Source organism: Physella acuta, unplaced genomic scaffold, assembly GCF_028476545.2.
Source record: "Physella acuta isolate Inbredline_101_S28 unplaced genomic scaffold, ASM2847654v3 ptg001209l, whole genome shotgun sequence".
Taxonomy (NCBI): domain Eukaryota; kingdom Metazoa; phylum Mollusca; class Gastropoda; family Physidae; genus Physella; species Physella acuta.
The window spans coordinates 20,869-37,608 of NW_026732726.1; the positions used below are offsets into that span (position 1 = coordinate 20,869).

The 16,740-nt window shown below is 37.2% G+C and overlaps 1 protein-coding gene across 1 annotated transcript; it reads left to right on the top strand.

Moving 5' to 3' along the window:
• Positions 1-6,903: 6,903 nt before the first annotated feature.
• On the top strand, positions 6,904-12,781 carry LOC131957119 (multiple epidermal growth factor-like domains protein 11; the record flags this gene model as incomplete). The annotated part of the gene is made up of 12 exons (XM_059321825.1): positions 6,904-6,994; positions 7,212-7,346; positions 7,473-7,549; positions 7,848-7,982; positions 8,341-8,475; positions 8,700-8,868; positions 10,933-11,067; positions 11,177-11,311; positions 11,455-11,589; positions 11,757-11,891; positions 12,348-12,484; positions 12,647-12,781. Coding segments are annotated over exons 1-12 (1,554 nt in total), but the record flags the coding sequence as incomplete, so codon positions are not given.
• Between the last annotated feature and the right edge of the window lie 3,959 nt (positions 12,782-16,740).

Genomic DNA, 16,740 nt, shown 5'->3' on the forward strand with positions numbered 1-16,740 from the left:
ACTCACCAATGTCCTAAAAACTGTGCACACTCCCTGTGTAAGCCTACAGATGGAGTATGTTTGAGTTGTCAGCCAGGTTATCAAGGAAAATTCTGTAATCAAAGTGAGCCATTTAACATTTATAAAATAATATTATATTTAAGATTAAAAAAATTTAAGATGTATATGACTATTGAATGTTGATAGATCTATTAACTGGTTACATGGTAGCAAAATTCACTACTTTATGAATGACTCATACATCCTTTAATGTTCCACTAGATGTTATTATATTGTTGACATGTAAGAAACATTGCAAATGTTTGCTAGTTATAGCCAACCACTTTTTAAGATAATATATTGATAAACTTCTCACTTGTAACAGGTTGTGAGCCAGGCATGTTTGGATACAATTGTTTAATGACATGTCCAGACAACTGTAAAGACAATGTGTGTGACCATGTTTACGGGACATGTGGAATTTGCAAAAATGGCTTCCGTGGAAAAAGGTGTGATAAAGGTATATATTTAGTGTAATATATTTATATTTTGATTTATATTTAATGGCATGATTTGTTTAGATTAATGTATTGTTTACCAAAAGTATACCAATCAATAACTCATATTTCTTTATTTACTTAAATCATAAAATAAATGTTTTAAAAGTATAATTGAGCCATAATTTTGCATGCGTAAAAATAGTGAAGTTTATTTGTTTAAAAAAATTTTCCAAAATTCCACTGGCTGTATTATGTTATGTCCTGTTAGTTACTGGTACTTCCCTTGTATTACATATAACATTGTGATGTCCCTTGAATGTCAAATCTCTGCTTACTATGCAGCATGTTGCTAAGGTCACGAAGTTTTCTATGAATGATGTTACGGGTCAGCTGTATGTTAGATAGAAATAGGTTAGAATAATCTAGAATTAGGGGAGAGTGCGTGTGTGAGTTGAGTTTACCCTAGAGTATTGTTAACCCCGGTGTGTTTATGTATTGTTATCCCAAGGTTGAATGAGGTATAAAAGTTGGAGTGAATGGTTGTCAGAGTTAGTTGGTAGCGGTTAGGGCGAGGGCTACTCTGTTATGTGAAGAATTGAGTCCAAATAAAACTATACTATATGTGTCACGAATTGTTGTTGGGTTGAATTGAACCCGGACGTAACAACTGGTGGCCAGTATTAAACAAGTAGAGATATCGCCGTTACTGGACGTCGCCACCACAAGTCGTCACCATCACTAGACTTCACCATCACTGGACTTTACAAGCACAGAATGTCGACACCACTTGACGTCATCTTCACTGGACGTCATCGGCACTGGACATCACCATCACTAGACGTCACCACCACAGCAATTTACCACCACCGAACCTTGCCATCGCATGACTTTACCAGCACAGAACCTTGCCATCACAGGACTTTTTTTCAGTGCAGGAACTTGTCTTCACATGACTCGGCCATTACAGGAGTTACCACTATTTTCGCAGGGCTAAATTAGGGGAAGGGACTAATAAACAGATTTGTACTTATTGAGGTAAGTGTGTTTGCATTAGTATTTGGCACGGTACTCACAACCGGGTATTACCCTTTTCCTAACATTGTATTGGGCTCTGCAATTTCGGCATCAAACCTAAGTTTAGAAGGTGAGATCGCTAGCGACTATTTAACATTATGGTATTTTATAGCGTTAGGGGAGAGATGTAAACTACAGGGAAAGGAGCTTTTGGAATGGGCCGAGTCTAAATTGATAGAGACATAAAGGGCAAGGGTAGGGCACAGACCCCAAGAATTAAGCTGACTGGGCTGAGAAACAGTAGGGACCAGACATATATGGAGGTGGTGGTTGACATTTATGAAAGGGAAGCCCGAGAAATAGGTTTAGAAGATACGTTTTCGTGCTACGAGTTTAGAAAAGTTCTGCTAAATAGAGGCTGCGAATCGTGGTTAACAGAATTGGGAGCAGAAGAGAATTATGGGAAACTGAAAAGTGGGGTCCTAAAACACTTTGGTCTGACGGAGCAAGGATACAGTGATAAGTTTAATAGCGCCCAACCATCAGAACAAGATAGAGTTGGGAGTTACATTAGGAGGGTGCGAAACTACTTGAGAAGATGGGTCGAAGCTAGCAAGTGTGACAAAACATTTGACGGACTGTTTGACCTACTCTTAAAAGATAAAATAATGAGAACAGTCGGACAAGACGTAAGACAGCACGTCCTCAGGCAAAACCCGAGGACAATAACAGACTAAGAAAATGCTAATGACAACTATTTTGACATCTACCCAGATAGAAAATTAAAACCGATTGACATGTCATAGGAAACATTTATTGCCCCCATGGCACTTACATCAGGATCAAGGAATCTCGTTATAGAGGACATGAACAAACGAACCCTAAGACCTAGATCTAAGAGCCCCATTAGAGGGGTATGGTGCACAAGAAATGAAGTCACCCTTCAACAGGAGCGAAGAAGACAGAGCCCGGTTCAACCTAGGCCGAGTGGCAGTAATAGTCCCAGACGACGCCAGATAAAATGTTTCAACTGTGGGGGTGAGGGACACAAAGCGGCAGGGTGCCGGTCTAATCGTAGACAAATGGGACATGAGTAGAGAGGGAGAAAGGTAGGCTTCAAGGACAATCGGGACAGATGACTAGTCCCAGAATTTAGCGGGGAATGCGGCGACTAAGCCAAGTAAAGGGCGCTGTCCCTGTAGGGAACATAGGAGCTAACCAAAGATTCATAAACGACAGAGGGTCACTCCCTATAGTTTCACGAAAACTGAATGGGAGGACGGTTACCGTCGTACGGCATATGGGCTCCGTAGTCAAGCGTATCGGAGAGCTCTAGCCACAAGAAATAGATGGACAAGAGAATGGATAACCATAAAGACGGCGGATGGAGATAAGAAAAGAGTACCAGGAGCTGTAGTCAACATAGAAACATCATATATTACGGGAGAGTTCTTTGCCGTCCTTTTAGATAACCCACCAGCGGAACTTATAATAGGGAATGTAGGAGGGGCAAAACTACCGAGGAAAGATTTGCTAACTTTAGCGGCGGTAGAAACCAGAGGGCAACTTAGGGCGGATTGCAACCAGAGAAATAAGCAGCAGAGGGGGACAAAACACTAGCTAGATTGGTGGAAGCTCGCGGAAAAGGCAAACATTGTAAAATGATAGATGGGTTATTATATAAGATCATAAAACACAGCGAAAAGGAAGATCAGACTAGGCTAGCAATCCCATGGAGACTCAGGACCACCATCATACAACTAGGACACGACACGCCTATGACGGGGCACATGGGAGTAGCGAGAACGAAAGCCAGGATTGTGTCACAATTTAGCTGGCCAGGGGCAGGGGAGGATATCAAGCGTTACTGCGAATGTTGTGATGTCTGCCAGAAAAGCAAAAAGAATGTTGGTGGCAAGGCGCCTCTGGGTAGAACTGAGGTAGTGGGACAACCCTTTGAGAAACTCGCCATAGATTTTGTAGGACCCCTAACTCAAACGAAAAAAGAACAGATTCATACTCACAGTCGTAGACATATGTACACGGTGGCCAGAAGCCATACCGCTAAAAAGTGTAACGACAGCAGAGATTCAAGATGTGCTACTCTCCGTCTTCACGAAGTCATACTCTCAGATACCGGGGCCCAGTTCACGTCGGAAATTTTCTGCACCGTGTCTAAAATGTTGGGGATTAAAATAATTCACGCGTCTGCATATCACGCCATGGCCAATGGAGGGGTAGAACGATTGAATGGAACGTTGAAGGAAATGCTAAAGAAAGTAGCTATAGACAAGGATGACGATTGGGACGTGTTCATCCCAGCAGCACTTTTCGCCTACAGAGAAGTACCGAATGAAAGCACTGGTTACCCGCTATTTGAACTTATGTTTGACAGAAAAGTGAGGGGCCCGATGAGCATCCTAACGGATATCCTCACAAGAGAAGCGAGGGAATATAAAACAGGAGCTGCTTAAGACTACCTGCTGGACGTTAAACAGCAGTTGCAAACGACATGCACGTACGCACCCAGCAAATCAGAAGGTGGGAAAGATAAAGCAAAGAACTACTATGATAGATCAGCCACAACCAAAGATATCAAAGTGGGGGATCATGTGCTGATATTGAAGCCCCAACTATTGAACAAACTAGAGCTAAGGTGGGCGGGAGTTAACGAGGTCATAAAAGAAATCGGAGACTTGGACTATGTTATTAAGACAGTACTAAGGTGGTTCACGTAAATCGGATGATGCTGTACCATCACAGACAAAAACAGACGACAGCAAGGATCAGCCGATGTTAGCGGCAGTGTCAGGAGTGGTGGAGGCAGAAGAAAAAAATCAAGAATCACTAACAGATGAGGAGTGTTATGATGTATGTTTGACTAGACAAATTGGTGCGCATGAATGCTGGTGCGAAGCTATAATATTGAACGAGTGAAAGTGTGACGCGGTACGCAAGAAAGTGACGTTTTAATGTGAGTTCGTTGTTGCCGGGGAAAAAGTTTGAATTAGTCTTGTTTATGTTACGTTAAGGTTAGGTTGTCCAGTCTTAGTATCGTTTGTTCAAGTCGTCCGATGTCTATTTCTTATAGTGCAATAAATAGAACTAGTAAACAATGTCATTCTGTCAAATCATTTGTAACCGTTGATGTCGTCGTGTCTCAAGATGCACTATTGTATGGCTAGACATAATATAATTGGTTGTGGTATCGGAATATAATATTGGATCAAGTAGTTCTACCCTCTCACTGCATAACTGTGGTATACATGTAGAACCCAGTTATAACAAGGAGGACTTCGAACCGGGTATCCCATTGGACACAATAAAAACACCGGACATACTGGAATAAACTAAGTTAAGTGATATCAAAATAGGAGACACCCTGACAAAGACACAGCGGACGGATCTAAACAGAATTATCCAAGAGTACACAGCTGTTATTAGCAACTTACCACGAAAAACAAATTTACTACAACATAAAATAAAACTGACCAATACCAGAGCGATAAGAACGAAGCCCTACTGCATACCATACGCCTGAAGAGAGCTTATGAAGAAAGAAATGGATGAAATGGAGAGACTGGGAATAATAGAGAGGTCGACTCCGACTTCAGCGCACCTGTAGTACTAGTTAAGAAAAAAGATGGGTCGACAAGGTTCTGTGTAGACTATAAGAGACTTAACGCAGTCTACGACGCGGAACCCATTCCAGATACAGATGAGCTGTTCTCCAAACTAAATAGGGCAAAATAATTTACCAAGCTCGACCTCACAAAAGGGCATTGGCAGATCCCCATGCAAAATGACAGTTTAATTAACTGCCCTTTGGCCTATGCACGGCACCCTCCATATTTGCCAGATTGATGCGAGTCGTATTAAAAGACTTGGAAAATGTGGTGTCATTTTTTACAGCGAGACATGGGAAGAACACCTTATGGCAATAAAGGCGGTGTTCAATAGATTGAAAGACGCGGGCCTGACAGTAAGGCCTGCCAAATTAGAGCTAGGTTTTGAAAAAAATTAATTTCCTAGGGCATGTAGTGGGGAGGGGGCTATAGACACCAGAAAAAAAACAAGGTAAACAACATTTTAAACGTAGCAATACCCACCACAAAGAAAGTGGTAAGATTATTAGTGGGCCTTATAGGGTATTATGCTAAATTTATACTAGAATTCAGCAAGGCCAACGCAATACTGACATATTTGCTAGCAAAGGGTAAACCTGAAAAGGTCGTGTGGTCAGATGAATGTAACCGTGCTGACTGGTCCAGAAACACTTGACCTCAAAACTCCAACCGAGAGAGACTTGGTACTCTACTATAGAAAGAGAGTGCCTGGCAATTGTCTGGGCCACAGGCTACCTTCGTACTGCAGACGGACCAGCGTGCCCTGAAATACCTTAATAACTGTAGGTTCAATAATGCCAGACTGACACGCTGGTCCTTACTGCTACAGGAATATAAATTTACTATAGAACACTTTCCTGGGAGGGATAATCTTCTGGCTAACTTTTTGTCAAGCAATTTTAGATCGGGAGTCTGAGATGTAAATTGTAATTTAAACCACAGAATTGATTTTTCTTTCTTTTTTCGATTGTTGTCTTGGAATTATGTACAAATGGATTTATACATGTATTATTTATTTACTCTTTTCTTGGTGTAGTATACTTGTCACACCACTTTTTTGTTGTACTGTTTTTTGTTTGTTTTTCACCCCCTAGGTTAACTTAAGATTTGGGGATTTAGTCTGTATTTGTAGTATGTACTGCAAATACTTGGGTGGGGGGGTAGTTGTTACGGGTCAGTTGTAGGATAGATAGAAATAGCTTAGAATAATCTAGAATTAGGGGAGAGTGCGTGTGTGAGTTGAGTTTACCCTGGAGTATTGTTAACCCCGGTGTGTTTATGTATTGTTATCTCAAGGTCGAATGCGGTATAAAAGTTTGAATAAATGGTTGTCAAAGCTAGTTGGTAGCGGTTAGGGCGAGGGCCTACTCTGTTATGTGAAGAATTGAGTTTAAAAAAACTATACTATATGTGTCACGTATCGTTGTTGAGTTGAATCGAACCCGGACGTAACAACTGAGTCTGGATGGAAAACGGGTTGTTGGGGCTGTACTATATGGGCGAATAATAAAGTCTTTAGCTAACAATATGGTATATAGTGTTATACTCCAAGTTAGAGGAAAAAAAGTGTTACAAGCTGAATCTTATTTATAGTAAGCAGATAACAAAATTTTAATTTAAATACTAAAATAGACCCATATTTATGGATAATTATATAAAAATGCTACGACTAAGGATTTAAAAAAAAATCTTACTTCTGTTAGTAGGAAATGGTATACATATAACCATTGACTACTAATTAATATTGATTATATCTTTATTTCAAGTATGTTTACAAGGCCAATATGGAAAAAACTGTTCACTATCCTGTTCCAAAAATTGTGCTGACGCATTTTGTGATCCATTCAGTGGCCATTGTTCTGTTAGTAGGAAATGGTATACATATAACCATTGACTACTAATTAATATTGATTATATCTTTATTTCAAGTATGTTTACAAGGCCAATATGGGGAAAACTGTTCACTATCCTGTTCCAAAAATTGTGCTGACGCATCTTGTGATCCATTCAGTGGCCATTGTTCTGTTAGTAGGAAATGGTATACATATAACCATTGACTACTAATTAATATTGATTATATCTTTATTTCAAGTATGTTTACAAGGCCAATATGGGGAAAACTGTTCACTATCCTGTTCCAAAAATTGTGCTGACGCATCTTGTGATCCATTCAGTGGCCATTGTTCTTCATGTAGAGATGGTTGGAAAGGAGCATTTTGCAACACAAGTACTTTGGCGTTTTGGTTAAATTTTACATTATCTAAGACTGGTGATACATCCTTGTTAGAAGTGATGAATGTGTTATTTTAAAAGACAATTAATGCAGCTCTCAAAAGCTTTAAATTGTTTTCAGCATGCTCAAAAGGTAAATTTGGTTGTAATTGTATGAGAAACTGTTCAAAGACCTGTACTAATGCAACTTGTGAAGCTGTAAGTGGAATTTGTCATAGCTGTGTGCCTGGTTACAAAGGTGACTACTGTCATGAAAGTAAGTTAAAAAATAATTGTATCACTATAGTTTGTTACTTACATAATAAAAGCAACACTAGTTCACTAGCACACTTTTCTTGTAGGCTTAATTTATTTCCACGATTTAATGTTTTTAAAGACACTACGACAATAATAGCCTAATGTTTATAATCACTTTATTTTTTAAAGATAAGAATATTTTTGTACATAATGATATTTTAAAATAAATTCATACTAATTTGTTTTGTTTTATTTTCAGAGTGTTCCACTGGGTTTTACGGGACTAATTGTTCACAATCATGTTCAAAAAGTTGTAAGGGGGGTAAATGTCATCATGTCAGTGGCAAATGTGACAGCTGTAAAAATGGATGGTTTGGAAACAATTGTAATAGAGGTAGGAAAAAATTTAAATATACTCAAATAGAGGCCCGAATTTTAAAATATTTAAAATTACACACATAGAAATGTGCTAGTCTGTATACATTATAAAATTTAACAGTTAACTTATATTTTTTCAACACTGCTAGTTGTATCTTAAATGGGACTTAAAAACTATGCAGCTTAAAAGTATTTCAAATATCTAAAAATTAATTTGTGAATATACTGCAGATAGCTATTATGAATTATTCTGATTAGAAATCTTTACTAATGTTAAGATTAAGGTGTTTTTTGCCGCTTATATTTTGAAACCTTTGTGCGTAGCATGTACTAATCTGGTAGATTGAAATAAGTTTATTTCATCGTACTTTTAGAATGTCCAAGAAGAAAATATGGATATAAATGTATTAAACACTGTCCGGACACATGTACTTATTCAACTTGTAATGCTACAAATGGAGTTTGTCACAGTTGTAAACCAGGATATAAGGGAGACTACTGTCAAGACAGTAAGAAAAATGTTTTATAAACTCCTGCTACCAAAAATATAAAAAAAAATAACTATGCTGTAGTTTGTTGTGATAGTAGATGGTAAAAATGGAATCATTACCTTACTGTCCTTCGTCAACCCCCCCCCCCCCCCCCTCACCCCCACACGCACTCACTCGGTTATTTCACTTACGTCAAATTACATCCTGACCAATTACCCCCTGTAAATTACCTCACTTTCAAGGACTTTATCCCGACTCAGAAACTGGAAATGAACATTTCCTACCACATGATAATTACCCATCGGTTAAGGCAACGGGATCCCATCGGTAACAGTACCATTAACGGTCAGAGTAAAAGTAAACGTAACTGTAATAGCTACCGTAACCATAATGATACTAGTAATGATACAGGTAATGGTAATATATTAGATAGTATGTGATAAGAAGAAGGGACTGGAGAGCTAACTAATTATTTGTTTAGGAACAAGGCTTGGGATTGGCAGATGGCTAATATATTTTCAGTAGTGGGGTTATTACCCAGGGTGGTGAGGAAATTAATGATCTAGGGGCGAATAACCTTGAGAGGGAAAGCATGTAACTAGCGTTTTTTCTGTTTAATTTTTTGACTCTGAGAATTATTTAATTTGTTTAACGATCTTTGTTATTACGGGATGGCAGGTACTGTGTAAGATAATTTTTAGAATCCCGTCAATGTGTACGTATTGCAGTTTTTTGAGTATAGCTTTATGCAATGTTGTTTATTTTTACTTAAAACATTTTGTAAACAAACCATCAAGTCTGTATTAAAATTTAAAGTAAATAATGGCTATAATGTTTGGAGCAAAGCCTAGTCGATAACAGCTAGTCATTTATAAAATGAAGATGATAAGATTATGTTAAAATTAAATGATTTCAAACGAGAAGAAGCAGGCAAAGAAATGTAAGCTAATTTAATTACCAAAGTACTATACTTATAAAATGTAGTTTCAGTGCATAGTGATTCTGAGTGAATTTTCGATAAAAACATGCATCTGTCAAGCCAACTATCCCCGTTCCATAATTCAGAGGCGTAGCGACCCCTCCCGGCGTCCGGGGACGAACTTTCCATAGGGCGCCTCCCCCCCCCCCCCCATATATATTTTTATGTTTATAATTCAAAACTGCAGCTAAAATGAGCTTTTAATTTTAAAGGTGGGCGCCCAGGGACATGTGTACCCACCCGCCCACCCTTCTCTACGACTCTGCCCTAATTATGGTTATGTGGGCTGAGCGTCAATAAATATCTTTGATTTTCGACTTTCATGATAAAATATAACCCAACTTTAAAAGTATTAAAAGAAATGTGTTAAAAACACGTTTAGAATAGTGAAGTAATTTTTCTTCGAGAAGCTTTTCCCCCACCCCCAGTTCACACATAACGTTTATGTTCACCCGTCTCAAAATGCTCCATCCCTAGGACGACATTTAGGACAACTTCTAGATTTTTATTTATTAAGGAAATAATTAGTAAACAGTACTTACAATTTCCACGCAAGTTCTATTATTTCTTTCCAAATAAAATTAAACTAATTGATTTTTTTTACATTTTAGTCTGATATGTTTTAGAATTTTTGAGTTATCTTTTATGATCAAGGGTAAATAATATCCAAATGACCTAAGTTTAAAAAAAATTGAATTTAAAAAAAAAATTAAAATTTAGTTTATGTATAATAATTTAAGCCTTTTTAAAATGTCACAAAGGTGATAGAGTGGACTTTTTCTTTTACTATATGCGTGTTGACAATGATTCTGCCAGTCCGCCAAAAACATTACATACAAAGCAGTGGCGTAGCGAGGTCGGGTGTCACCCAGTGCGGCACTTAATGGTGTCACCCACCCAGATGCGTAGCGACCCTTCTCGGGGACAAACTTTCAAACTTTCGATTTGCACCCCCCCCCCCCCCTCACGTTTTTGATTTGCACCCCTCTCCCTCAAGTTTTCGATTTGCACCCCCTCCCCCCACTCAAACTTTCGATTTGCACCCCCCTCAATTTATTCTCTATATATTTTGCTATTTTTTGCCTTGGTGTCACCCCCCTAAATGGTGTCACCCGGTGCGGTCCGCACCCCCCGCCCCCTCCTCGCTACGCCCCTGATACAAAGTTCACTTTATTTTTACAGCATAAGCTATCCGTATCTGCCAGGTCCTGAGCTGGAATTTAAGATAAACTTATCAGTCTATGACCTTGACTTCTATGCTCATTAGGCAGCAAATCCCGTGCTCCCTTATGGTTATGCGGAATTTATACAATTTTTCAGTTAAAACCTAAATATAGATAAGGACGTTTAAGAAAATATTAATATAAACACAGACGCAAACATAAATGTGAACATAAACGATTGCATATACACAAACCTAAACATACTTTAACATAAACATAAACGCAAACATAATCACAGAAGAAAAACAACAAATATAAACTTTTTGTAACAAGAATGCAGTCCAGGATCTTATGGAGACAACTGTGATTTCAAATGCTCTGAGAATTGTGCACTTTCACTGTGTAATGAGCAAAATGGATACTGCTACAGTTGTGTTCCAGGTTCTAAAGGAGATTTCTGCAATAAAAGTAAGCTTGCTTTATTTAGCTTATATAATAAATTTAAACCATACGTTTTAAAGCAGAGAAATATATTTAAAAAAATAAGATACGACAACTCCTCAAATTCTGCCAACAGCATGTGACAACGGATGGTTTGGATACAACTGTTCACTGCGATGCCCAGACAACTGTAGAAACAAGCAATGTGATCCAATCAATGGGTTATGTAAGAACTGTAAAGAAGGTTATTTTGGAGACAGATGTGACAAAGGTGCTATGTTAATATAAAAACACACATTTTTGTTTTTATTAGTTGATTTACAATTTTTTTTAAATATGTTTTTTATTTTACATTTTGGCTACATAGAAACTAAATGTTTAAGTTGAGTATTTTTTATTCCATATTTTTGGTAGTTTGTTCCCGTGGATATTATGGAGAAAACTGTTCCATGCAATGTTCTAAAAACTGCGACCACAACTCATGTGATCCTGCAAGTGGTCAATGTATCAGATGCAAAGATGGATATTTAGGACATTTTTGTGACAAAGGTATTATTGTTTTTGTATTATCATTTATTAGTCACAAGAAATCTCAACAATCTGTTGAATCACTTAATATTAATAATTTAAAACATGTCTTGACAACATATTATCCATTGCTTAACATTTATATATTCTAAAAATAATGTTTTTAAATTTTTAAAAAAATCTCAAAGAATGTCAACAAGGCCTCTTTGGATACAATTGTAAGAAAAACTGCTCATCTAAATGCTTCAACTCTATATGTAATCCAGTCAGTGGAGCTTGTGTCAGTTGTGTTATTGGATTCAAGGGACACTTCTGTGAAGAGGGTTTGTTGAAAAATCAAATATTAAAGATGTGTTTGCAAAACAAAATGGTGACTTAAAAGCCGTTATCTAAAAGTTAATATGCCCTTTTTACACCATTTATAATATTTATCAGCCCGTTAGTTTAATAAAGGATTCTGAGTGTTAAAATATATTTTACAAGATTGCAGTTAAACATAAAAATGAATTGCTCATCCCTCCATAAAATGGATTTGTTATACAATTTATTTATGTATTCACATTCTTCTGTGTCCCAGACACAATACTTTTCTTTTTCACAAGAGTGTGCCCAGGACCTTATGAAAACATACGCGATTCCAAGTACTATGAGAGTTGTACACTTTAACTGTGCAATATTTTAAATGGAATTTTACAATTGTGAACCAGATTTCTAGCATGTTTCTAATCATAATTCTACTTCAGAAATCACGCAGGTTTATATGTAATATCTGTCAACAGCATGTGACAAATGTCGGTTTGGATACAAATGTTCACTGTCATGCCCAGCTAACTGTAGAAACAATGAATGTGATCCAATCAATGGGTTATGTCATGGTTGTAGCATTGGCTACATGGGAGACACATGTGATAAAGATGTGATAATCTTTAAAAAATTGTTTTCCTTTGATTTTTTTAACATTTATATAACGCATGATTTTTTAATCAGTAAATTAACTTGATTTAATTTTAAAAAATTATTTAATCACTTAAACATATTACGTCAAAGTCTGAATACATTATTTATTTTGTGACGGCAGTTTGTTCCAGTGGATTGTATGGACAAAATTGTTCTCGACACTGCTCAGAGAAATGTGATCAACAAGTATGTGATCCCTTCAGTGGTCACTGTATCAAGTGCAATGTTGGACTTCTTGGACCATTTTGTGTTAAAGGTATTATTTTTTCAGCTGCTATTATGCTCTATAGGTAAGCAATTCATGGACTCAGCTGCACGTGGAGAACTTTTGTTGGCTTTACTAATTTTTCAACTCAGACTTTTCTGCTGTTATTTTTCACGATTGTATTCCAGACTGCCATAAATCTGTCTCCATCTATCTACCTCAGTTTAGGCTATGTTTTATCCTCTTGAATTTTATATGTAAAGTTCCTACTACTTTCCCCAAGCTGCCATCTGTCATAAACTTCTAAGCATCGAATACAAATAAGGGGAAATACATGACTGGACAAGTTGACAGGAAAATGAAAAGGCCAAAACAAGTTATATAATACACTTAAAAAACTTAAAACAACAATCTTAAAAAATGCACACAAGAAGTTTCAATAAACAACTTAATACACTACAGCTAAACATACAATAGCGACGCTGTTCTAGACAGAAAATACATTCACGAAAGAAAAACGGTAAAGAAAGTAAAACAATTTGCTCTGGCACTCAGACCACAAAATACGTTACGCTCTACCACAAATCACTCACAAAGAACAAAGTATACATTTTGGAAGCTTAAGAACAGAATTCTAGAAAAACAGCTAATGCGTCACAGAAATAAGGAAGCTAGCGGCAGAATTCATCAGTAGAGCAATAAATACACATTAACTGGATTACATGAAAGATTTTAAGCACATTGTACGGGAATAATCAATCAAATTTGCCAGGCAAGAGTAAACATAGATAAGAAACATTTGGCAGAACTACTGAGAATACAGAACACACTTAATAGCCAACGTGGAGCCCTCCCATTAAAACACAAATTAGGAAACAATATACTGCAACTTTAAACAGATAAGTAGCATAATAGGTAACAACGAATTTTAACTAAGGACCAAGAAAATATAAAACGTCATAATACATTGTAACAAAATATCGACCCATACCCACTCCTTTCCTAATAGGAATGTAGCGGCATCTATGGACGACTCCCAATTTGCAACATTTGAAATGAAGCGGGGGGGGGGGGGGGTGACACCAATTCCTTTTTTACGATGCCTGTTTAAAAGTTAAATAGATTAAATCAAACAGCAATTCAATTAAGAAAATGTTATTGTACAAGCCAAATGAGACAGAAAGTATAATGATTGCTTTACTCTCTAACACTCCTACCATCCTATGTAACATTCTATAAAAGAAAATGGGTTGACCATCCCTTCCGTTGGGCTTTGTATCATGTGAACATATTTCCTACTGTTTGAGTTGCTGAAGGCACAGCCTTGGGCTACTTAACAGTCGAGTTTCAGTCGCTACTTGTCACGTTGATTCTGGTTCCTAGAAAGTACACATATTACAAGTTATTGCACCTATTTTTATTTATTTTATTTTTTATTTTTTAAAACATCAATTTATTAATTAATCATTTGAAAAAAAATATATTGTAATGGAAACCATAGGCCAAATAGCCTAACGAATAAAAGTCAGTATGACTTATATTTTCGTTTACAAACTCAATAAAATCTCTAGTGATACTGGGTCAGCAGTACACGCAGATTACATTTATTTGGATGCGCTGTAATGAAAGCACTTTACAATAAAACAATTTTGATTTTAAAGGGAAAAAAAGGACCAGGACCATAATGAGGTAGACGTTAGATAATAAAGACCAGTATTAAACATTAACGATTATTTTTATTCCAATTTTTATTCACTTTTTTATTCACTTTTTATTATATTACCTGAAAATCTAACACCTAAATTATGCGATAACAATTCAAATCACTAAGTCACATCTGCAAAATTTACTGGAAAGACAAAATGAAAAATATATATCTTCAAGATATGCCGACCAGTTGAGAATCGAATATAAAGTGGTGTGACTGGAAAGGGCACGGGAAGTGTTGTTGGCTAGAACACACCTACAACTAAACATCTAAGCATGATCTGGAGTAAACTTTACATAGACTGAAAACAGGGGAGGCCTAAAATGTCACGAAAAAGATTTTTTTCGAAAAGAGATATTGTAGATGGACTGACGTCTTTTAAAGTTTCAGAAAGTAGCCACAACCTCCAGTTTGTTGTCGAACAAAATTAAATCAGACGGAGAGCAAACTTTACGTTGCGTCACAATATATGCCGCTAAAGCTTTAAACATTGTTAAAGCTAAATAACATGATAATCAGCTATGGACTTCTATTGTTGCTGGCACAGGCTAAATGACATTTAATTAAAATATGTTGCTGCGCCAACTAAATAAAGGTTTATACAAAACCAAATGCAGACTCTATTTTAGTCATTTTAATTATATAATTGTTTTTATTTTTTACGTATAACAGCCTGCAGTCATGGTACATTTGGTGAGAAGTGTTCACAAAACTGCCCTGAGATGTGTTTAGCTTCCCAATGCAATGCTATTAATGGGCGATGTCAGGAATGTAGGCCTGGCTACATGGGATATTATTGTAATCAAAGTAAGCTGTTTCTACTACGGCATGAAATAATATCTATGTAGGCCCCTATCTGCTTAAAAAGACAGTATCAAGTTCGTTTTGTAAAAAATGTAAAGTGCGTTGCCTGGTGTAGCTTTTCGTTTGTTTTTTCACATAAATAATTAATAAACAACTTATATGCAAATATGCTTTTATTAATTGTAGGCTATTTATTATAACATGTTGGTAATGTATAGAAATTTAACTTACTTAATTGTTAGCATGTAGCCCAGGCCGATATGGATTCGTGTGCGTTGAACTTTGTTCTGAAAACTGCGCAGACTCTCTGTGTCACCAAAGCAATGGGGTTTGTTTGAGCTGTTCACCAGGATATCAAGGAGATTACTGTGACCAGTGTAAGTCTTGTGATGGGTGAAAGATGAAATTTTTTATATTGCATTGACACGTTGAAGTCTTTGAGGTTTACGCGTATACTATTTTCCTAAAAGTGCAAAATCAATTACTTATGCAAGGTACTAGAACAGTTTATAGTAAACTAGCGTACCCGCCCCCCCCCCCCCCCCCCGCGCGCGTTGCCGAGGGAATAGAAGAAAGTCCGACGAAATATATAAGAAGGGTTTCATCCATGCGTTACCAATCCTATATTTTTAGACGCGTGACCTTGTTTTCTAAAAGTGAGTTATTTAAATGTAAACAATGCCTACGCTTGAATCATAAATACCAGGACACGGGTTTACCTACACTACCGCATGAAAACCTTAAGTGTACATTAATCACTCACCGAAATAATGAGGTAGAACGAACAAACTTCGGTGACCGCCCATGTGTCAGGGACGTAAAGGGTCGCTCAAGGCACATAGGCGCGGCGTACCACCCCTGACTCCTTAAAACTAACAGGCGCCATCGCGCCAAATAGCATCCTGTTAGCAATGATGCAGATTGCGTCATTTACTAAAATGACACAAATGAACAGGATTTGTTATTTAACACGTAAAATATTATTTGACGTGTTTTAAACATCAGTGTGACTGATGCAATATGTTAGCGTTACTAATGGTCTGCGTCTGGAAAGCTCTTATCAGCGGCCTATGTCCCAGTAGGGACGACAGCAAACGTAACGTAACGTAACTAATGGTCTATTCTTAAATGCTCGATTTCAATTTCTGATTGGATTATCTAAAAATAGATGCTAAATGCATCATTCGCAAAGTGGGGAAACTGTTTGGATTTTTTTACGGACAAAAAGAAACATCCCAGTTAATAATCTAATCTTGGTTAATTATTCTTATTATTAAAATAAAACGTATTACATGGGCCTCAGCGGCCCATGTGAGCCTTTGGGGACCGAAACAAACTATTTTATTTGCAGCCTAATCGCACCCTACCAGGTCGCCAGAGGACACGCCTGATTCAATTTAGTGAGTGCTTGTAACGCCGCATCCTATCCATTGTTTAGACCGAACGAAGTCACCATAGCGCATACGGGAAAGATCAGGGCGCCAAATCGCATCCTGCC